Genomic DNA, 22,663 nt, shown 5'->3' with positions numbered 1-22,663 from the left:
GCTCCCTCGTATCGCCTCGTCGAATTCGTTTATCGCATCGATCGCGTCGAAGAATTTCGCGCAACGTTCGCAATTTGCATCGGCCGCGTCCTGACAACGACGACGGCCCGTACGTCGGAGAGTCAGCCGTGCCACCGAATTCGAGTGTACACAGCGTGGGTGGCCTGCCACCTCTACCGTCTCTACCTTCCTCCGCCAACGGTAACCACAACTACCAACGGCCAGGCGTGCAGCTCGCGCAGCCTCTCCTCTCTTCCGATGATGAATGACTTTCGTGTACTTCTCCGTTGCGTCGTACCGTGCGGCTCTCGGTCGCGATTCCACCCCGTGTCTTCGCACTCCATCTGCCACGTCCAGTCTCGTTCCTTCCTTCCTACCTTCCTTTCCCTTCGCGATTTTCCTTTCCTCGCTCTACCTTGATTTATGTACGTGTTTTTCCTTTTTCCGTGCGCTCGAGTTCGCCTGCCTGTGCCCCTCTCGCACCCTCTTGCCTCTGCGAGACGTCGACTTTTTTCTCGCTCGAAGGTAAGAAGGATCCTCGCCGTCCTAGTTGAGACGTAGTTGTACGATCGTAATCGCGCAGGTAGTTTACGTTCGAGGTTTGGTAAAATTCGGCCTGGTCGGAAGTTACGCGTATACACGAGAAACTCAGTTAAGTGGATACAGTCGTAGCCTGTTAAACGGCGAGTTTCACCACGGGTGACGAATTTGAAAGGAAACGGTGACACCTCGGAGCATCCGCAACCGCCTTAAAAACATTCGAATGCCAAAGCAAACGGGGGGTCCAGGACAGCTCGTTCCTGCGGTTCGTTCCTCCAGCATGCCGCGTCTTTTCAGCTACCTGAAGAAGAGACGGGGCGAAGAAGACGAGGAGAGGAGGAGAGGAAGAGAGAGAGAGAGAGAGAGAGAGCGAGAGAGAGACGGGTCTTCATATTTTATACGGGATGGGATCCTTTATGCGGTCGACTACGGGGGCACCCAGCGTGTCGAATAGAATTCAGGAGGCCGGTACACGATAGGTATTTTGACATGCCCGAGAAATTAGTATAATAAAGGGGGGACTAGGTAGACCGGCTAAGTGCCTAAACACACGCCGTAAATCTCCCCTCGGTGCTCTCGAAGATCCAACCAATGCGGTAAAACACGGTCTTCGCGATCGTGCGCTTCACGCTGCTGCTTCTCGGACACCGACAGCCCGGATCCTCTGACGTTTGATCGATCGAGATACGTCTACCGAATGCATCTAACGGTCTTTATCGCCACTATGCTTCTGTCCCTTTGTTAGCAATAGCGTTGCACGCGCGTCCTCCTCCTATCTCCTCTCCGCAGCTCGTTTTCATCTTTTTTACCGTTTCCACTCGACGGGTGTCTTTCTTCCCCTTTGCCCTTTTGTCTTTTGCGAGAGATTCTGTTCGGGGAGCAGTTCGTGAGAAACGCGGACGCTACGAAACCATCGCAACTTTGGGAATCACTCGGATCGACGATATTCGCGAACAGTCTACCACGTTCGAGTCGAACGCGATACTACGTACAACGGGTCGTTGTAGGTGCAAGGATGGCGGAACATCGTGATGCGACGAAAGATATAGGTAGGTAGAGAAACTTTCTTCGAAGCTGCTAAACGTCCAAGCAAATTCTCAGTGCGAGCGATCTCGACGCAACCGTGTACCTGGCGAGTCGATCCAACACCGGAATACGCCTCTATTAGCAGCCGCTGTAGATACGCGTATATCGCGACGCCTGGGCCAACGTCAATGGCGTAAACGCCACGCGATTCAACGATTTTCCAAGTTTTCGTTGCGTATCGCGTTGCGGGCTGCGACGAAAACGTAAACGCGATACGCACGGTACAGATCGTCGAGGGTCAAAGCGACGCCGTTCGATCTCTCCACTTTCGTCTCGTCCTTCCGTCCGATTAATTGCACGGTTCAAGCTGTCGTCTCGTTCGGAATCGAGCGAAAAGAGGAAAACGTTGCCGATGTGGAGAAAACTGCGGCTGTTTGTAAGTCGCGACACGGCAGTATGTAAATCGTTTGGACGATCAGCGAAACGAGACAGATAGAGGGAAAGGTGGACGTGAAATGGTCCTACGCCAATGTATGTACAGCAGTGGTACATACGTAGATACGTACAAACGCCGGCCATCCGGTGCACGAGGGGTCGATCGATCTCTCTTTCGTCGTTGCGCGACCACCGTGCCGCTGCCACGCCGCCGCTTCGAGATACCTCCGTGATCGGTGGTAGAACGATGGTGGAGAGGTGGAGGTGATGGCGATGGTGGTGGTGGTGGTGGTGTCGTCGTCGTCGACGACGGCGGCGGCGGCGGTGGCAGCGGCGGCGGCGGCTGTGTGACGGTGACGGCGCGTGGGGCGGTGGAGGTGGTAACGATACGGCGATGGTCGAAGGTATCGGCGGTGGTCGTGTCGGTGGTTAACGGAGGCGTGGCCTGGAACGAGGCGCCTCCGGTGCGCACCGCCCTTGTCTCGCGTTCCTACGTATCGTAGTTTCCCGTGTTTCCACGACTCGGCAACGTCACGTGACCGGGCGCTCGATCCCTCGAGTTCGGGCGACCGCCTCGACGGCTCGAGGAAGCCCCGAAAAGCAACGCCCAATAGGGGAGCCGTAGGACGCGCGGCTTCGCTTTCCTTGTCTCTCTCGGGCGCACCGGGTCGGCTTCGGTGTCGTTATCGGGGCTTCGCGAGCGGCCAGGCTCGAGCGTCGTTGCCGTGCGAGCGAAGTTGGTGGGGCGAGCGGTGCGCGTGGGAGGAGGAGCGGTGGCCCAGTGAAGTCCGGGAAGTCGAGCAGCGCAGACGCGTTCATTTTGCGTTGTCTCGATCTTCGTCGTAAGTTTACCTTTCGAGCAGCGGCAGCAGCAGCATCCTCTCGCCAACGCCACCGACCGACCGATCGCGCGGACTACGTTCCGCGTCCTCGCGATTCGTTTCACTCTCGTATCGCGTTTTCCTCGCGATCCTCGCCGATTCTCGCGTCGAGAAAGTCGATGGGAAGCGCGCGCCGGTGTTCGACTTGTCGTTGATCGTCGTTGTCGCGTTATTCGATGGTAACCGGGGTCCAGCTGGTACAACGGGGGAACCAGCAAACCGATAACGGGTCCGAGTAGTTTCAACGTTTATTTTCGCGAGTGAGGCTTGGTGATTATCGTCCTGCGTATCGTGCGCTTCCTGTCGGCAACGGAACAAAGTGTTTGCATTCGGGTGGACGGAGAGAAAGAGCGAAGAAGAGAGACGGAAAGAGAGAGTTAGAGAGAAAGAGAGAGAGAGAGAGAGAGAGAGAGAGGGAGGGAGGGAGGAAGAGAGATACGTTGAACGAGAAACAAAGGCAACACCGGACGCGAGAAGGAAGAGGCCGAGGGAAAAATCGGAATCAAAGTGTCGTCGACCGAGAAGGGATGCCTACAAAGGGGGAAAGGGGAAAAGCGACGGACTTCAGCATCGCGGCCATCATGGCGCCCAGGGGTCCGTCCTTCGGGCATTACCACCTGCAGGGCATTGGCAACGCCGCCGCTACCGCTAATACCAGCTTGGAATGTCCAACTGGCAAAGCATTCGTCGCCAGTTCTGCCCTCGATCACCGTGAGTTTTCCACGATTTTCTCTCTTCTTTGCGAAACGCCCATCGCGCCGCTCACACCTTTGCGCACCTCCGACAACCTTCCGCTCCGTTTTCGCTTCCGCCCGCAAAACCGCAGGATTACGATCGTTGCGCGACGAGCAAACGTTACGCGTTCGTTAACACGCGAATGGACGTGTTTTCTTCGAGTTTGCGCGTAATGGTATTCGATAAGAATCAGCACGAGTTTTATAAACGCGCACGAGCGAATGGTTAAACATTTCGAAAAAGTTTTCGATCGTCGTCGTAGTCGTGTTCGTCGCGATCTCTGGACAGACGGATATTCTTGGAAATCGTGGAACTCGAGATCCGAACGAGCTGAGCTGACTCTTACCAGCAGAGATCCGCGGCGAGCAGTTTTCTATCCGACGGTGATGCGCGAGTCGTGTTCCGACGAACCTCGACTGGTCGTTGCCAGAACGTGGACGCGCGTGTATAACCAGCGAACAGACGAGATATCGGACAAAGACGAACAACGTTGGACGGGAATCTCGACGTTTCACGCCTTACGCCACGCGACGATAACTCGACGATAACTCGACGATAATTGAGTCGGTCGCGTCGACTTGGTTCCAACGATAAAACTGTCGTTGTTGGTCACTGGCCGTGTTTAGTTTGGCTAAGCGTCGCTCCACATCCATTAGCCGAGGCGTTGACTACCTTCGGTCGGTTCAATTACGATTTCGTGATCTATCAGAGGCGTGAAAATAGAACGTCGAGCGTCGCATCGAAAAACGCATTTGGCGGGTCAGATGATAATTAGCGTCCGAAATGGGAGCACTGGCGAGCAGAAAATAAGCGACTAATTGTTGCCAACGAACCGCGCCGCGTAAATTTTACCTGTTCGCACCCAAATTAACGATCGTGACTATCTTTGCCCCGGTTGGTTAAAGCCTGGCGTACGATTCACCTACGTTTTCTTCGAATTTCGCGTCGTTAAGAAAAAGGCGATAGCAATTAGATATTTACTCGGAAGCGATAAGCGAGGTGCTTGCCAGCGTGGACGAAGAGGAAAGAAAATTATCGGGTTGGACGAAGAATCCGCGTTAATTTTCAAACGAAAAAGTAGCATCGCGGACGAACGATTTTTCTACGAGGCAACGTAAATTGCTCCTGTTTTTGTCTCCGTGAACTCGTCCGGTGCTTTCAGCCGGTAATCACATTAGCACCGTTAACGACGCCATTACAGCTCCCGTAGCAATCTAGAGATTCTTAATCGTTCCCAAGAACAAGTTTTGCCACATAGAGTGGGCGAGGTGGAAAACATTAAATACGAACTGCAATTAGATTCATAGGACCTCTATCGCCGCCGTACGTAATCATTGTTTCGCGAATACGTTCTACGTCTTGCAATGCTACCGGATAATGGCAGAAAAAAATTTGCATTAATAATACGCCGATGTAAAAGCGTGCTGTAGTAAAACGGCAACGTGAAATCGATTCAGGCTCGCGGCGATGTAGCGTGTTCGCTATCCAAAGGATATTTCAACGACTTAATAATGAAATTCGCCCAACGATAAACGTTAATGCCGGGTAATGGTGCTCGAATCTCTGTCCAAGTTCGTGTTCGATTCGACGTTCCAGTTATCTTGTCCGTGTCATCTTTTTCTCTCTCTCTACCTCCTTCTCTCTCGCTCTCTCTCTCTCTCTTTTTCTCTTTCCCGTATTCGTCGGTTTAGGTACCAGCCAGGAATCTAGAAGGAAGCGCGTCAACTCGTGTAACGCGATCGTTATTCGGCTCGTTCCGTCGATCCTTTTGAACAACATCCTTCGAACGGCTGGGTGGTGACAGGATTCTGGGTGGTCGACTGTCGGTCGTGGCAAAAGGAAGCTGACGTCAGTAGCTCGGTCATATTTCTTCTTGCCTTAAGATCATGGAACGTGGGACCACCTCTTGGCACGCTACGGCCAGAGTTTTAACTCCTTCCGTTGTCCGGAAAGCTTCCGGTAAGGCTTGCACCCTCACGGATCTTCTTTTCGATCCCCATCGGGCATCTACTCGAAACCGAGATTCTCTTCTTTTCTTTGTTGCTTTGCCATCGATGTGCCTTTTCTTCCTCGTGCCTTCGTCTCTCCCCCTGGCCGCGCTCTATTTTTCCCTTTCCTCTGCTTCCGCTTGTTTTCTGGCCGCGACGATACGTCCACTCTGCTACTTGAAATTGCCAGAGTCGCCAACAACCGCGTCTCGCGAGTATCTTATATCCGATTCGTTCGGACGAGAGGAGTACACGCTGGAAATCAACGTCGAAGACGTATGGTCGTAACGCGTCGCGTGTGGTTATACAACGTAATTAATGCACACACGACACGGTCAGAACGTAGCAGGTTGTTATTGCCTCCGTTTTATCGCGTACCTCGCCATTAGAGTCGCGCTCCTCGCGACCACGTTGCTGGACCTTTCGAGAATTCTGCTTGCTCGAACGATGCTGGTGTTGGTGGTGGTGATGTTGGTGGTGATGGTGGTGGTGGTGCGTTAATGATATCGACGATTCACCGCAATCTGTTCTTTTGTCGTGTCGAAAACAGAAGCGGGATAACGTGTGCGTGCGTGTGTGTGGACGCGCGATAAAGAGGGCGAGAGGCAGAGAACAGGAATTCGAGATGAAAACCGCGAATGCGTGATGTCGTGAAAGAACGTCGAGGTCGGAGCGCACGCAACACGCACGGTTGAGGTGTTAATTTTAACACCCGGCTTTCCCCGATGGTCGCCGTTGTCGAGCCGACTGGCTGTTTCGAAGCGACGCACGCGTTTCACGAAACCAGTCCCGCTCGATGGCTCAATAAGGAAATCGTGGAATTTTGTCGTCTGTTACGCGCGAATCGTTTGTACGACCTCGGCCCGCGGAGTATTCTTTTTCACTCGTTCAGTCGATCGCAACACGCGCACGGCCCAGTCTTTAGAATCGCGTTATTGTTGGTCGGCCGACTCTGCCACGGATAGGGTTAAGGTAGAATGCAGGGGGAGCAGGGGATATGCGTGCGCGACAAGTGCCACGGCCTGCGTGAGTGCGTACATGCACGCAGATGCGATGATGATGCACGCAACCAGCGAGAAACGCACGCGATGCGCTGTTAACTCACCTTCCTTTTTAACGCGCTTCGTGGCCCTCTTCTTTCTCTCATCCACGCGTTTATCCGTTTCTCCGAAATGCCCCTCTCTATCTTTGCATCGTTAAATTTCCGCCGATCGACGCCCATTCGCCTTTCGCAGCCTTTTTCGCCGTTTCCGCGCTGCTTCCTCGTCTTTCCGATCGTACGATGCTTCGTAACGAGTACCTCGCGTCTCAGTCGCGTTTCTTTTTTCCAATACGCGCCGATACGTCTACGATTCGTCTTCCGTCGCCGCTAACGATCGTTGGATCGCCGCGAAAACGTTTACAGCGGAACGTTGGAAAGAAACGGTGAAAGTAATTGGCCTGGCGCTATATCTGTCAAATACGTCGTCGAAAATTTGACGAAAAACCGGTTTGGGCACGCGCGCTTGAGAAAACCTTCGCCCGTACAGCTTGGCCGGAGTATCGGAAACGATTCCAACGACGATGCCAAACGCTTCTAGAACGGCAACTAACTTTTTTAAATCGCAGTAACCGACTTTTCCATTCCGCATCGACGACCCTCGACCGATCTTCTTAACGGGCCAGAACCGTTTCTCCTCGCTAGTCCACGACTATGCACGTAGGTACGTTACGTACGATATCCGCGACATCTTCTCGCCAGCTACGTTTTGGCTTTACCTGTCGCGATATGTCGAATAGTTTCGCTTTCGTTTCGCTATTTCGTACCACCTGCTTTGCCTCTTCTTGCGTCTCTCCGTGCTGCGAATATCGATGCGTCGAACAATACAGCGCGTTGCGTATCTGCGTTGCGTGTGTTGCACGATGTCGTGACGTTAAGCGACGTTCGAAAGTCGAATCGCTCGCCCGAGATCGGTTAAGGGAACTTTGTTGCCGACACTCGTTTCCGCTTTTTAATGGTAGCTTCTTTGCTACTTGTCCGGAAGTACGCGTTCCTTTTTTACTCCTCTCTTCGTTTTTCTCGCTCTCGAACAGAAGCGTTTCGTTGAGGAAAGATCAGGAATCGAACAGTTTCTCTTCGTGATTCGAATTTCGCTCGATATCGGTCCTTTGGCGAAAAGAAAGAGAAAGAGAAAGAGAAGGAGCGAAAGGGGCGGAGGGGAGAGGCAGGAGAAGGATGAAGAGGGTTTCTCCTGCGAAGCGTGTTCGGTAATACTTTCTCGAGAGAAGCAATTTTTTCCCGCTCGCGACACGTGTGCGCCAAAGTGTGCGTAAACGCACGGGTATCACTCGCGGATCCAATTTGAGATACGACGCCGGAAGACGCATTGTTCGCGCGGAATAGTACAAATTAACAGATCGGTATCGTGACGGCTGCAATTAACATTGTGTACACTGGGCGCGGTGGATTGGCTTTCTTGAAATCTGACGGTTTAATTAGGCGCCACCTTCGTGGCAGATGCGCGCTCGCTTCGATTAATTACCTCTATACTCGGCTTCCCGTATCGTTTCGGTTCATCTCGCTCGTTTTAAATCGACACGCTCAATGGTAATCGCGTCGCGACGAGAAACAGTGTTTCGCGACTATTTCGTTTTACTCCGACTCGTTGTATTTGTCACTTTCAAGGCAGACGCGAGATGGCGAGTTTTCGTATCGCGCTAACGAGCCGCGCCTCCGAAACCACCTTTCCGTCTCGCACACGTTCCCACGTATTTCCACGGTCTCGTCGTATTTGATTTAACGTCGGCAAAGTCGAACTTTACCGGCTCGCCGTTGCGCTTTCCTCTTGTCTCGTCGTTAGGAATCCGCGACCCGAAGCAAAATTGACCCGAAGCCAACGCGAGTACGAATGTTTCAGGAACGAGAACGTCACCGGTGAACATCGTGGCAACCGCGACCGTTGTGACGGACGAAGCGTTGCTCGCCGACGACGAGGTAGACAACTGCGAAGGCGAGAGCGAAGGGACCGAGAAGTCGACTCAAGAAGAGGACGAAGAGGTGGACGTGGACGTGGAGGAGTGCAGCAGCATCGACGACGGGCCGGTTCACGGCGTGCCGGATGATTTGAGCACAACGACAGCCTCGACGAGAAATTGCCAAGACGGTTACAACGAGCACGAACGAAAACACCGACTCCGAACCAGTTGCAACTCCGACGAGCTCCGGGACGTCGAGTGTCATCTCGAAACGAAGGAACTGTGGGACAAATTTAACGACCTCGGCACGGAAATGATCATTACGAAAACGGGCAGGTAAGCAAAGCGTATTGATCGTTTAGCTCGCGCGACCGAGAGCAGGAAGGTCGCGTGACGCGTGCAGGTGCAACGGAAGATACCCGGGAATCGGGAATAGCCAACGAATCGGGAGATATTCGTCTCCATTTCGTGAGAGTTGCCGACTCGAGGGAGCGAGAGAGAGAATGAGAGAGAGAATGAGAGAGAGAGAGAGAGAGAGAGAAGAGAGAGGAGGCGCCAGGAAGAAAACATTTGGCAATCTTCGTTACGTATCTTGGAAATTCGAAGGAATCGCGTTCCACTTAACCGCGCGTTACGGCTTCGATTTACTACGTGCGAACAAATTCGAAGCCGTTGCCGAACCAAGCACGCGTTCGGCTAATAACGGGAAAATAAAATTTTTTTCGGCCGCAATTAGGCAACGTCACGCCGCGCCGTTACGGCCCCGGTCGACGGTCGTTAATTATCGCGGTAGAAACACTGGTAGCGCGTTTCGAACAAAAGCCAGTCTCTCTAGCTCGTAGCCCTCGTGGTATACCGTTCCTGACGTTGTTGTCCGACGGATACCGGCAAATTGCGACAGCCCAAACAAAACGTCCGAACGAACGTACTCGAACTAATGGATTTCATTGACCGACGTTTTACGAGATATTTAAGGGAGTTTTCGGTGTAATTTATCGCGGCAATTTGTGCCTCTCTCCTGTTTCTGTGTGCATACGCGGTGCTCGCTCGCTCGCGCGCTCGCACTTTCATTTTTATAGGTATGCTAATAAAGTCGAGGCCGCAGCTGCGCGCTCTAAGGATGCGTGACCACGTCGAAATTACGAGATGTTTGCGCGCATGGGAGACTCGTCTCTAACTCGCTGTCCCTTGTAAACCACCCTGCGCCACAGCCTCGTTTTCCACGTCAACCTTCGCGTCACCGTAAAAACTTCGAAACCGTTCAAACGCTCTCGCCATTTTTCGAATCTGCGTGGCGTTAATTACGCGACAGCGGTAATTAACGCGCGCGCGCGCGTGTCGCTTTCCGTCGCGTCGTTCGCTCATCGATCTCGAAATGTTTCGACGATGCGAAACGAAACCAGGCAAATACGGTACGTGCGTTATCGTCGGCGATACAGTTGGAAACACGCGACCGGTTGGTCGGTGAGCGCGAAGAAGAAAATCGAAGGAGACGCAAACGGCTTCCGGAACGGGACGTACGCCGCCGTACGTAATTATAAATTATTACTCGATGAGAGTCGTGACAGGCGGAGCGTCCGATTCGCGTGCTGCACCACGAAACGCGTCAGATCCGGCCGGCTACTATGCTCGATAGGAAAGTTGTCGGATTTCGAGAAGCGGAATCGCTCGAGACGTACTTTTGTCGAAACAATCGGCGATTCGAAATGCTTGGAGGAAATTATCGCAGGGTGTGTCGTTGGCTCGACTTTCTTTCTAGGCACGATCGATATATCAAGAACACGGCGATGCACGAATAGCGTCGTTAGCACGAGAAACTTGGCACGAAATCCCAGCTGAACGAAAACGTCAGTCTCTCGAGTGACAATACGAATTCGGACCAATCAGGTGGAATTGTCTGGCTCTACGGGGTGCCAGCACCATATACTCCTCTGATTCTTCCTCGAGGACTAGCACAGCTCACGGGGTCTCTTTTTTCCCACGTTGGCACCCGCCAGCGTTTCCTTTCTCCTTCCTTCTCTCCTTCTCCCTCTTTCTCTCCCTCTCTTTCTCTCGCCTTTCCCTTCCATTCTTTTTCTTCGCCTTGTCGTTCTTGTTCTTCTCTAGACAACGCGACGACCTCGATTTCAATATCGCGAACAAAGCCAATTTCGTGCGTGCAAAGTCGTTACCGGCCGCCGAACCAGAAGAAGAAGAAAGCAGAAATATCGCAGGGCGCTCGCACGGCTCGGCTCGGCCTGGCTCGGATTCGAGTCCGGCGAACGAAGGCCTCGCACCTTCCACAGCGGCCGATCTTTTTCTCTCGTACCCTATAATCAACGAGTTTTCGCCGATCCTTGTTTCACCTGACCCGATAACAGACCCTTATCTTCCTCTCTTTATTTTGCTACGAACCGTGCACACACACTGTGGCCTCTTTACCGACGATGTCAATCGTCGAAAATAAAACGATCGGAGCGCGCGTTCGGTAGGGAAACGGGTTCGGTGAGTTTTGCGTACGCGAGCTGCCTCTTTTCGCAACGGTTCGTAAAGTCACGGCAATGGTAGCGAAAATCGAACGGTTGTTCACAGTCGCGACGGGTGTATATTTTTCAAAGTTTAAGTAGGTAAGCGTGGACTGCGAAGCAACGCGCAGAATAGGAGGTGTGGACGAGCAGGTCAGCGGAGAGCGAGACAGGATACCGGCGGATAGAGGGTACTCGTCACGCGAACCCTTCATCAAGGTGCCAGCAACCTACATTATACACTCACACGTGCCTCGACCGGTAGGGTAAACGTGCACGTTACGCGAGAACGTGCACGGATCGCGAAACACGACACACGGAACAACCGAAGGAATGAAAAGACGATAGAGAAAACGCGAGAAAGAGGACAAGGATGGGCAGAATGTGAGAAAGAGAGGGCCAATGGGAACGGAAAGGAGCTGGTAAACGCGCCTATTTATCCCTGTTGCTCTCCGTTGTTCTCTCGGTTGCAACCAAAATTCCAGCCGATACGTGGCTGCGAAGAGAAGCCGCAGGAAACGTCCAATTCCACGCCTCGATATCCGTCTATCTATTTTCTATTTATCTATGTGTATGTATATATATATTTATATATATGTGTGTGTGTGTGTATATATGTAAATCGCAGCCTGTAGGAATATAACGTACGCAAGGCGCACAGTGTGGGAAAAAGGTCAAGAACGAGCTAATTATCGAACGATCGACTCGCTGCTCGGGATCGTCGAGCAGCTAGGTGCGACGCGGAAAGAGCCGGGACATAATTATAACAGGGACAACACCTGGCGGTGTTGCAAAGTCGTTAGCTCGGCAAACATTTAAGTAACTCGGATGGCCTTTCGGATCGCTATAATATCCAGTGCTTCCGTAATCCATTTGTAGCAGCCCTTCAGCCGGTGGTTCTGTCCTCGGGGCTGATGGCTTCTCCGACCGCTCTCTCCACCCCTGAAACGCGTATACGACGCTACTCCCGCTACGGACTAGGGCAGACCAACCAACCAACCAGCCAGATGTACGTATGCGTCTGCACGTATACACGCGTAACGCGTATTTCGAGGCTGTTGGGGTGCTTTGGGGTCGAGGTGTTCCTGCGATTATGGCCTCGTTAGCCACGGCCCATGGAGGGCTTGTTTGTTTCTGCCTAATTTGACAGGGAAATACGCGATGCAATGAGAGACAGCTATTTCCAAGAGGGTATAGCGGGCAGAGGGTAGAGAGGAAGAGAAACAGACAAACGATCTTTTTTCCTTCTGATCGTACGAATCGTTTCGTTTAATCGCGTCGCGCTTCGTTTCTCTATAATTTTCCTTTAATTCATTCGCTAGACTTATTCGAACGAAGAATGGCGCGTAAAATTAAATAAAAACATCAACGACGAGCTACTTTACGAACGGGCGGCTGTTCGTAATTTAGGAAATCCGCACGCAAGGCGACCGTTTCGGAACGTAACAAATCAACGACCCGTGCCTCGTGATTCTCTATAAAGATAAGGGCAATCGTGTTCACGCGCCAGATATACAGGGGTTAGACGAGAAACGAGAAATAGGGACGCAACGAAGGATCAGGGGAACGCTGCATTGACTTACTATCGATACTTAATAGCCGTTTCCATGTATTTCTATTCCACCACCGAGTGCGCCAGAAACTACCCTCCAGGGTGGTTACTTTTTTCTCCATGATATATTACATCAGGATATCGGTGCTTTGAAATGAGAAATTTGTATCAGAAGGGGGTGGCTGCGAACGATCGAAGGCGGCAAAACGGTGATCGCGTCGTCGTTCGTTTTCCTGATCAAGCGGTCGATTCTTCGGTAGCGAGTCGCGTGCTCCGCGAATTTCCGACCCTGAAAGTCCATCGGTAACCATTGAGGAGATGTCTAACGAGATCCACTTTTGAGATGAACCGGACGAAGGAGTAGGATCTCGCGCGACCGTCCCGCATCGTTATCGTGATCGTTCCAAAGAATACATCGTAGTGGAAGAGGCATCGAGAAAGCTCGTTCATCGGTGAATCGATCTTTGCGGTTGGCGACTTTGAGGCAATTGCGGCGTTTGCGGTCTCGAGGCTTCGTCCGATCGACCGTCTTTCAACGAACGCGTACGATTTGTCGCATTCTCGTGGCTTTCAACGCGATCGTTGTTAAATCGCCGATCGACTTTGAAAACGCTGCTCGTTGTTGCTGTTGCATCTTTCAGCGGTTCCGTGTGAAAGGAGGACGCTTCGTTCGACGACCAAAAAAACGGGAAAGGATATTACAACGGCACGGTTCCGGATAATCTCCAGCTTAGAATAGCGAGGATTCCGCAAATTTGACTGGACAAAAAGATTTGATAAGTCGTGCTGTGTCTCGCGAATATCGCCAACGAAAGGAGCAAGACGACGTAGATCGTAGTGTTGATCAAACGACAGGAGCACGAACTCGCCGATGGAAACACGCGTATTCCACGTCTGGCGATACTTCGAACTAGGATCGACGCGTCTTGGATGCGTTGCCGAAGGCTGTCGGTTCCCGCGGAGATCGACCTGTATCTCGACGTTACTTCGCAGATAATTTCTTCCGTAGTTTGGATCTGTTTCTCCTCCATCGTCTGTGTCGTTTCCTCTTGCTTGGTTCGCGGAAGACACGTATCGTCCGTGCTCTGATCTCGCATCGTTCTTCCACCGTCCGATCTACCGGCAGCGGTGATCGTCGGTGACGATTCCTTTTTCCATTTTCGCGCCGTTTTCGAGCAAACGTTCTGTATCGATTTCATCGACTGATCGTCGCCAACCGGCGCTGCTTCCGACTCTTGATCGTTCGCGAAGATCGAAAACAAATCTTCTTGGCGGAGCCTCGAACGAACGCACGGAGGAAGTTCCTCTAAAATCGACATGACGTTTTCGACGCAGGTTCTTCGACATACTCTGCTTTGTGGATTGCACGGTCCAGGACACTCGGTGAATTGGTCGGCACGTCGGGACGAATTCATCTTTTGCTCGTGCGAGGACGACGAATCCGTTAAAGATCCAAAAGCGACCTCGCGGTCGTTCCTCGAGAAGCGTAACGAACGGTTTAGAAACGTCGCTGCACTTGGCCGCCGATCGAAGCTACGTCAACGAACACGCGCGCATCTGTCCGACGCGTGCGCCTCGACGCTGGAGGTGTTGAAAAGTTGACTGCATATAACGAGGTTCAAGGGTGACTCGCTCGTAACGAAGCTTGAAAGGCCTGCGGGCGCTCCTTTCAATCAAACCGACTAGTTAGACGCGCCTCTACGTTGCTTTCTAACTCGAGAACTCACCACACGCTTCCAACGAGAATCGGTCGTGCCAGGAACCTCCGGACGCGTCGTCGCTCTTTCCTCTGCGTGTTTTCACAACTTCACGAACGCGCGGTTCTCGTTGCGCAAACGCTTCGATACGGTTCGTCCGTCATATACATTTTTTTCTCGTTTTTTCTTTTTTTTGCTTTTTTTGTATCCTTTTCGCGATCGGTCAGTTATTATCTGCGGTTCAACCGCGGTTTTCCATTTAGTCGAGGTTAAACGTCGAATTTTCTATCGAACGAGATCGCAAGAACAAGAGAACGATCGGCAACTTCAGCGCAGTGCCTGTAACTATGTACATGGTTGCGATTAGGCGGTTCTCTTTTCGAACGTCGATCACCGAGATAAGCAAAAAAACGTTGGTTGGTTTTTCTTTTTTTTTCAGACGAATGTTCCCGACCTGTCGCGTATCGTTCAGCGGATTAAAATCGGAAGGCAGGTACGCGGTGTTGATGGACATCGTGCCAGTGGACAACAAACGATACCGATACGCGTACCATCGAAGCTGTTGGTTGGTCGCGGGGAAAGCGGATCCACCGGCGCCGGCGCGGCTCTACGTTCACCCGGACTCGCCGTTTACCGGGGATCAGCTACGAAAGCAGGTGGTCTCGTTCGAAAAGGTCAAGCTGACGAACAACGACATGGACAAGCACGGCCAGGTAAGAAAGTTCGCGAGCAACCGCGTGATCGGTTGTTCGCGCACCCTCGTAAAGCTGGTATGCACGTGGGTCAAATATCGATCTCGGGAGAACAATCTACCTCTGTGTTTTGACGAGCGCGCTTCGCATTTTTACGACTGTGAAATTCGAACGAAGTTCGTCGGGTTCGCGGGTCGGACCGGACCGGGAACGGGGCGGCCACGACGTTTGCTTCGGTCGATCAGATTCTGCGAGATCGCGCGGCGATCCAAACTAGCCAGGCATTCGCGTTATTTATCGCCAAATTCACACATTCGCGGGTTTCTTCGAACGTGGTGAATCGGTGATCGGATCGCGGGACGTGTGCATACGTTGCCCGAGAATAAGACGGAAGATTTAACGAACGACCAGTGCCAACGACGTCGACAATGCTCACGGATTACAGTGTCATTTTTCACCGGTAGAATCGCGCAGTTTCGCTCTGCTTCGAGGCATCGAAGACGTCGTTGACGAGATTTCGGACGTTCGCGCGCACCGAAAATGGCCTCGTAAAACGGATATGCGACGTTACCGGGCACGTAGGCGTGGCGTTATCGTCAACACTGCTCGTTAATCGTGGGCGTCGATGCTGCTAGCACGTGAAACGTAATATTCCGTCGTCGTCGTCATCGTCATCGTCGTCGTCGTCGTCTTCGTCGTCGTCCTCGCGTAGATCGATCGCGATGCTCGACAAATCTTCTTTCCATTTCGTCGTGTATTGGGCATTGCGCGCCAATTGCAAACGGGTGGAAGAGACGAGACGCTGGAAATTTCGCGGGTCGATAAAAACAGTGATTCGGAAAGGCGTCGGTGGCTAGGTGGTAGCAGAGCCGACTGCGTTTCTTTGGGGCTCGCAGAAATATCGTAAGCATAGGAGGTTAACATCGTAAAAAGTATAACTGTATGGCGAAAAGAGAGTAACGCGGGAAAAGAGCGTAGATCCGGGGAGAGGCGAGAAGCAAACGAGGGTCGCGCGAACCGTCCACTCGCGGACTGGCCATAATGTTACGAGCATTATAGGCGGTTGGTGGTAGTGTCTGTCGTAGGTGGTGTGTATAGTAGGCACGACGGCATGCCTATAAGCTAATAAATTGAATGGATGTTTGCCCGGAGCTTTTGTCATGATGATCACGAGTAGCCCACGCCTGGCCTGTTGAGCACCTTTTGAATCTCTCTCCGCCAGCCTGTTCCCGTCTCTCGCGCGCGCCTCCTCCACCTCGACAACCTCGCGCGCTCGCTTCCCGACACTTTCTTTCGCTTTCGTGCGCGCGTATACCTTCGCTGATCCGTGTTACGTTCCGGTTCGTACCGAAATGTTCCGTTCCGATCCTTATCTGTCCGCGATATCGCGCATCGACATTTCCAAGTTGGCGTACAGTCAGTATCCCTGAAAGCAGCACGACTACGTTTCCTTCTCGACAGCCTGGAACGATCGGTGTGGTTGCGCACCGGACGAACACACGTCTGCATCCATCTACACTAATTAGACGTTCGTTAACACCGACGTTTTACGGCAATGAACGATTCCGTTTTGCGACGTTCTCGCTATACCTGCGTATTTACCTGACGGTCGTTTCATCCATTACACGTTCTGCACCGCGAATTCTTCCAGAGAGAGAGACAGAGAGAGAGAGAGAGAGAGAGAGACTGCAACCACGAATTCGACGGGGTGTCGTCGTTCTTCGAACACGCGTTACGCGTCGTGTTACGTACTCGTACATGCAGCGTCGTACTACCGCTGTGTCGCATTGTAGCGACACGTGCATCTCCAGAAATGCATTTTTCAGCGGAGACGCGCGTGTACGCGAGAAACCTTGGCGCATAAAGGATAGGCGTACGTAGGTGAATATACATGTAAAGCATGGTGGAGAGCAAGCGCGAAGGAAAGAAGCGGGCTAAAAGAAGGAAGGAAAGGAAGGAAGAAAGAAAGAAAGAAAGAAAGAAAGAAAGAAAGAAAGAGAAGGAAAAAAGGCTAGGCAGGCGAGTGTCGAGGAACAGACACACCGGTTAAAAGCAGTCGTGGTGAGCGGAGTCGAGCCAGGAGAGCCGGGAGAGCTGGGAGAGCCACGCAACGCCAGTCAACTCTCAACTCGACGACTCAAGTGGTAGGGAACATTCCTTCGCTACGGCCACTATTTCATCGTTTCGTATGACGCGATATTATAAGACCCCCGCCTGCGTGTTGGCTACTACACGGTGGTCCAAAAGCAAGCATCCACCTGCGACGACGAGTCGTCTTGTACGATACCTGTAGGGAGATACGTTGCCGCGCGCCTCTCCCGCTACTATTCCCCAATGCCTGGCTCTCCGGTCTGCCGATCCACCGATATTTTTCTCCAGTTTAAATCTAAATTACCGTGGAAACGGTACACCGTGCGCTCCTACGCTCGGCAACTGCGACGATTTTTGGGACGACCGGGACGACAAAGTCGAACAGAACGCGCAAAGAGATCGAGTTTCGACTTTGCTTCTCTCCTTCTCTTTTTCTCCGTTTTTATCTTTCTCTTGTTTCTTTTTTCTCCGATCGAGGATCCGTGACTCGGACAAAAAACGGCAGCAAAAATCTGACCGTCGAATTCTTGCGTCTTGTCATCGTGGTCTGAGTCGATGCGCGCTTTTGACATTTCCCTTCCAAATACGTAACGAACTGAAAGCGACACGGTTCCGTTCCGTTTCTACCGTGTGATCGACGTTAATACCATCGGGAGAAATATTTCGCGTCGCTACAACGATCACGAGAACGGGACGAGCATCGGCATCAAAAGATATTAATAATTTCTTAACACGGCGCGCTTTTAGCGCCGCGGATACCAGGAAGCTTTAGTCAGCCGTAATGTTGAGATTAAAAATGATTTATGATACATCGAACGAGGAGATAGCGAATATCCAATTGGAATTTATGATGTAATTGACTAAACGGCAGATATAATAGCAAGGCGCGACTAATACGAGTATATTCGATGAAACCGTAAAGCTCATTATCATCGACGTTGCTACTTCGTAACCGAGTAAATCGTTTTCATCTCTCTAATAAAATTAGACTAATCTTCCGATGTCTGGATCGGCAAGTCGCGTTATCGGGCTCGGATAAAAATAGGCAAAGTACGTTGCAAGACGTGCCCCGTACACGGTCCTTGCAAACCGACGATTCTCACGATCATGTGCGCAATGTCCTTTTGGCTGACGTCAGGTATTAAGTTTCGTGCCTCTAAGTAGAAATCCAGCAAGGCGAGAGGGCTGACGGAGGAAAGACAGAAAGGGTCGATACGTTGAATTATTTTATTCGCGTCTCGTTGTCCTACGCGTGCGTAGCGCACCGCGTTACGCGTAATTCGTCCTTTCGGCTCGATGAAGAGAGAAGAAAATCGCGCGAAGAAAAATCGGAGAAGAAGAAGGGAAGAAAAGGGATAACGCGTTTCGAAACGATTGTCAAAAACGAGGGAATTAGAAATCGGCATAAAATAGATGCGGTGCGTCGGTCGCGCGAGCACACACTGTTAAGAAGAGATCGGTGTACGTTCGGTGGCATCCACACGAACAGTCGAGCGAACAGAGTAGAGCAAATTGGAGTTCTGACAGGTTGCAGTGGGGTGTCCCACTATCCAACGGTGCAGAGAAAACGGATAGGGGCACCCCAGGATCCCAGACACCTATAATCGTACGGGCATAAAGTTGCCCGCTTGGAAACCCACGGTTCGGTCCACGGGGCCGCGCCGCGCCGCCGTACTCGTTATCCGGACTCGAATTAAATTCGAGACCTTTTCCTTTTTCTCTGCTTCATCGAGAGAACACAATCTTGCACCCGAAGGAGACGGGAGGACGTCGCGCGGTGCGATATCGAGAATATAACGTTGCTCGTTTAACATTCGTCCTTGCACCATCGTGCGACGACGCGACGAATGAAAAATTTATAAGCTATTGCATAATCGTAAATCACAACGCCGCGCCGAGATATTAACAACGACCTCTCTCTCTGCCTTTGCAAATATATACACGCTTACACAAATCGCGTTCGTATTGTTTCCTTTATCGATGTCGCAACAGGCCGGATTCGCGTTGAAATTCGAGCGAACGGACGTTTGCCTGCCGGGTGTTTAGACAGAATGTTTGTAAACGCGTTGCAATTTGACAATACGAGCGACGCGATAATTCGGTAAAGCGGAAAGATATCGATGCAACGCCGCTGAAAATAAATAGTCAGGTAAAGCAGCGTTGCGAAAGAGAAGGAAACGGTTCGTGGCCAACGCGGGGATATTAATTTCATGGTATACCGTTGCGTTATAAAAATAAATTACGAGCGAGAAACGAGCCGTCCCTGCTGCCGGATTAAGTAACGAAATGTTCCGAGGACATTTCCATCGGGACCGACCGCGGCCGCGAGCCAGCGAGCGTCGATCGTTCGTTCTCGACCGACAGCTATCGGTCGTCGACGGGTATCGTGGTCGAGCGAGCCGGTGCAAGGAGAAAAACGACTATAAATCGCACATGTAATACCGCTATCAACGTACATTACATGGATGCCGCGTTGTTTGATAAATCGCTAGATGCAAATTGCGTGCGTCCGACGATGAGAGTGGATTGGATTCGGTTTCTCGAGTATACGCGATTAGCGTATAATCGGTGTGTACCGACTGCTATTTACCGCGACAATTTCCATTTATCGGAGTAACGTAAACGTAAGGGTACGTCGCGCATCCTTAAAAATCTCTGGTAACGACGATATCGCGCGACTAAAATTGCTGTTCCGTCGGCGAGAAAATACTCGTAATCGTAAAGCGGTGAAGTTAACGCGACGTTAACGTATCGCCGGAGCGTAAAAAGGATTTTCTCGTCGCGTTCCGTGGAAACGTAACCCTCGTGGCGCTCGACCGTCTACCGAAAATTAAGACGTTCGCTCGATCGTCGCACCGAACGACGCGACAACGCGCTTCGAGGACAGCCTGTCGCCTAAACGTGGAATTTCGTTTCTCGCGCTGCCGGTGTCTGGCGTAGCCGCTGCGTTTCGCGTCGCACCGCGCCGCGTCGGGTCGGGGAGTGTCTGGTGGCGCGTCAACGCGCGATGCCAGCCGCAGATATCGCAGATATATTTTCAACGATAATCTGGTCGCTAATAAAAATCCCGTTTAATATCGCATCCCCGTGCGTTGTACGATACCATAACGCGCGACGTTCCACGCTCTTATTGTTAACGAGAAACAGCGACACGATTTAAGCGCGTGCTTTTGCCGGGGTAGCACGAAGGGAAACGGGGCCATAGGAGAAAAGCAAAGGGACGAAGAGCGCGAGCGTGAAACGAACCGCGCGATTCGAGTCCACCGACCACGAGACTATCGATTAGACGAGATCGAGGGAAAGCGGAATGCGCGTAAGCGTCCACGTAGGTGGAAAGAAGTTGTGGACGTACGTGGAAAATTCGAGCGAGCGTTTTGCGCGAATGTCGCGATCGTGTCGAGCAACGTTGATGTATTTGGAGTAGAGCATTCCGCAGGCGCGGGTTTGCGCGATATCTACGCGAGAAACTTGTTTCATCGTGGCACATTGTTCGAGACAGGAAATCGATACGCAAGTTCTCCGATTCCATCGGCTGTAACTCGGTGTTCCCGGGCTAATGTTAAAGTTGCTCGCACGGAAATGATAGACGCGTCGCTAAAAGTTGAAATTACAAGGTGCGCGGCGGATCGACCGGTATACCGTTAACGTTAACGCTTGCTATCGACGCACGATGGAAATTTGGTGGCGGGGCTGGTTGAAAGGGACGAGCGCGCGAACGCGACTCCTAGCGATCTAATCGCGGTCTCGGTTGATTTAGATTCGTTGGAATTACCTTATTGAATCGGTACCTGTTGCGAAAGTTGTTGGTATCGCGAGGTCGATTAGAAAATGAAACCGTGTTTTCTCTGGACGTAGCGCGGGATTCTCGCGTTATAATTTCCGCCCTGCTATCGGTTATTAGATAAGTGATAAGTGATAAAGTGGCGAGAAAGATGACGGGCAAACGCGTGGCCGTTTATAAAACTTACCAGCCGTCGTCGCCTATTAACGTTCGAAACGCAAACAGGATTTATACGACGCTTCCAGTTATTTCCGAGACGTTAATTAAGACTTTATAAATCATCGCGCGTATCCTCGCCGCTCTCAGCGTTTTCCTCTTCTATTTTCAGATCGTTTTGAATTCGATGCACAGATATCAACCGAGGATACATTTGGTACGCTGTCGACAAACGGACGACAACAATCTTCGTATAACCGATCTTCAGAAGGAGGAGCACAAAACGTTCATATTCCCCGAAGCAATTTTCACCGCGGTGACTGCCTACCAGAATCAGTTGGTGAGTATACGTGGATACTAGTTACGTATACGAGTTAGGTATTATACGCGAGACGTTGCTCGTTTCGATCAGAAACTCGACTAATTTCGTAACACGCGCCGTTGCTCTCCGACAGCCGTAAAGCGCCACGGCGAACGCGGCCTACCTTTTTATCACGAAATTAGTCCAGTTTCTTCGCGGTTACGAACGCGCGATTCCAAATGAGAGTTGGTAATTACCCAGCGTGAACCGATAATGTTGCAGATAACCAAGTTGAAGATCGACAGCAATCCGTTCGCCAAAGGTTTCCGAGACTCGTCGAGACTGACGGATTTCGATCGGTAGGTAGAACACACGCACCGAACGTGTCGTACTTACGTTTGCCAATCCAGCATGGTGGATCGATTCGTTTCGCGCATATTTCGAGCCGCGGCCGTGCGGTACGGTGCCGTGCCGTGCGAGCGAAGCGATCATTACGCGCCATTATAACGTCGGCACCTTAATCATCGTGCCGGCCGAATTATCGCGCGATCTTTTAGATCTCGTTAAAAGTGGAAATTTATACAACGCTAAATGTCGAAGGAGAGGCGCGTTTGATCCAGAATAAGCGTGCTCACGGACGCTCGATTTCCAGTTATCCGTGATCATCTATCTACATGAACGACGACGCACCTGCACTCGCACTCGCACTCGCACTCGCACTCGCACTCGCACTCGCTCACCTTCTCTCCTCTCCGCGTTTACGGCCGGGGCGGATACATGCGTGACAGAAAAGAACTTTTTCACCGGCCATGCGCCGCGTCAAAGGATTATCGTTAACAGCGACAAAGTAACGTTCCAATAACCGGCGTTACCATTAATCTTGACAGATGGACGCTACGTCGTTATCGGACATTACGTTCGTTGGCAAACAAACGATCTCGATTAATTGCAATTTCCTCGCTGTTCTGTCGTTCCCTTCCTTCGTTCCCCTCTCCGCTCCGGCGTTTCCTCTCTTTCTTCGTATGCACGCACACTCTCGATATCCCTTTCGACGATTCCCCCCACAGCTCCGAAATTCCAGGATATTCCACGAGAACTTTCCGACTTGGGAATGGACGCGTCGCTGCGCCGGGCCGTTACGCGACTGGAAAACTTCTCTCCGCCGATTAAAACGATTATTCGGATCGTTTACGTTCGATTAACGAGTACGAACGACGCGACTACTTGCCTGAAACTACGCCCACCGAATCGTTAAACTCTGGCTCTACCGATATGCGGATCGCGCTCGCGAAGGTTTTATGCAAATGGCCTACCGTGTGTATACCGTGT

General features: G+C 51.7%; 1 protein-coding gene across 2 annotated transcripts in view; it reads left to right on the top strand.

Annotated features, from left to right (window-relative positions):
• Window positions 1-535: 535 nt before the first annotated feature.
• Window positions 536-22,663, top strand: part of LOC132912591 (T-box transcription factor TBX20-like) — a 31,543-nt gene continuing 9,415 nt past the window's right edge. Inside the window, exons 1-5 of one of the 2 annotated variants that reach the window (XM_060970120.1) lie at window positions 536-1,589; window positions 8,503-8,896; window positions 14,753-15,026; window positions 21,206-21,373; window positions 21,617-21,693. In XM_060970120.1, coding sequence (XP_060826103.1) covers window positions 1,556-1,589; window positions 8,503-8,896; window positions 14,753-15,026; window positions 21,206-21,373; window positions 21,617-21,693 — 947 coding nt within the window. In that variant the 5' untranslated portion in view covers window positions 536-1,555. Of the gene's footprint in view, window positions 1,590-2,359; window positions 3,594-8,502; window positions 8,897-14,752; window positions 15,027-21,205; window positions 21,374-21,616; window positions 21,694-22,663 lie in introns of those variants that run through there. The other variant, XM_060970119.1, reaches the window with a different exon arrangement.

The sequence above is a fragment of the Bombus pascuorum genome, chromosome 12 (genome assembly GCF_905332965.1).
Source record: "Bombus pascuorum chromosome 12, iyBomPasc1.1, whole genome shotgun sequence".
In the NCBI taxonomy this organism is placed as follows: domain Eukaryota; kingdom Metazoa; phylum Arthropoda; class Insecta; order Hymenoptera; family Apidae; genus Bombus; species Bombus pascuorum.
Note: the sequence above shows the minus strand (reverse complement) of the source record. Positions and strands in the feature narration are given on the sequence as shown.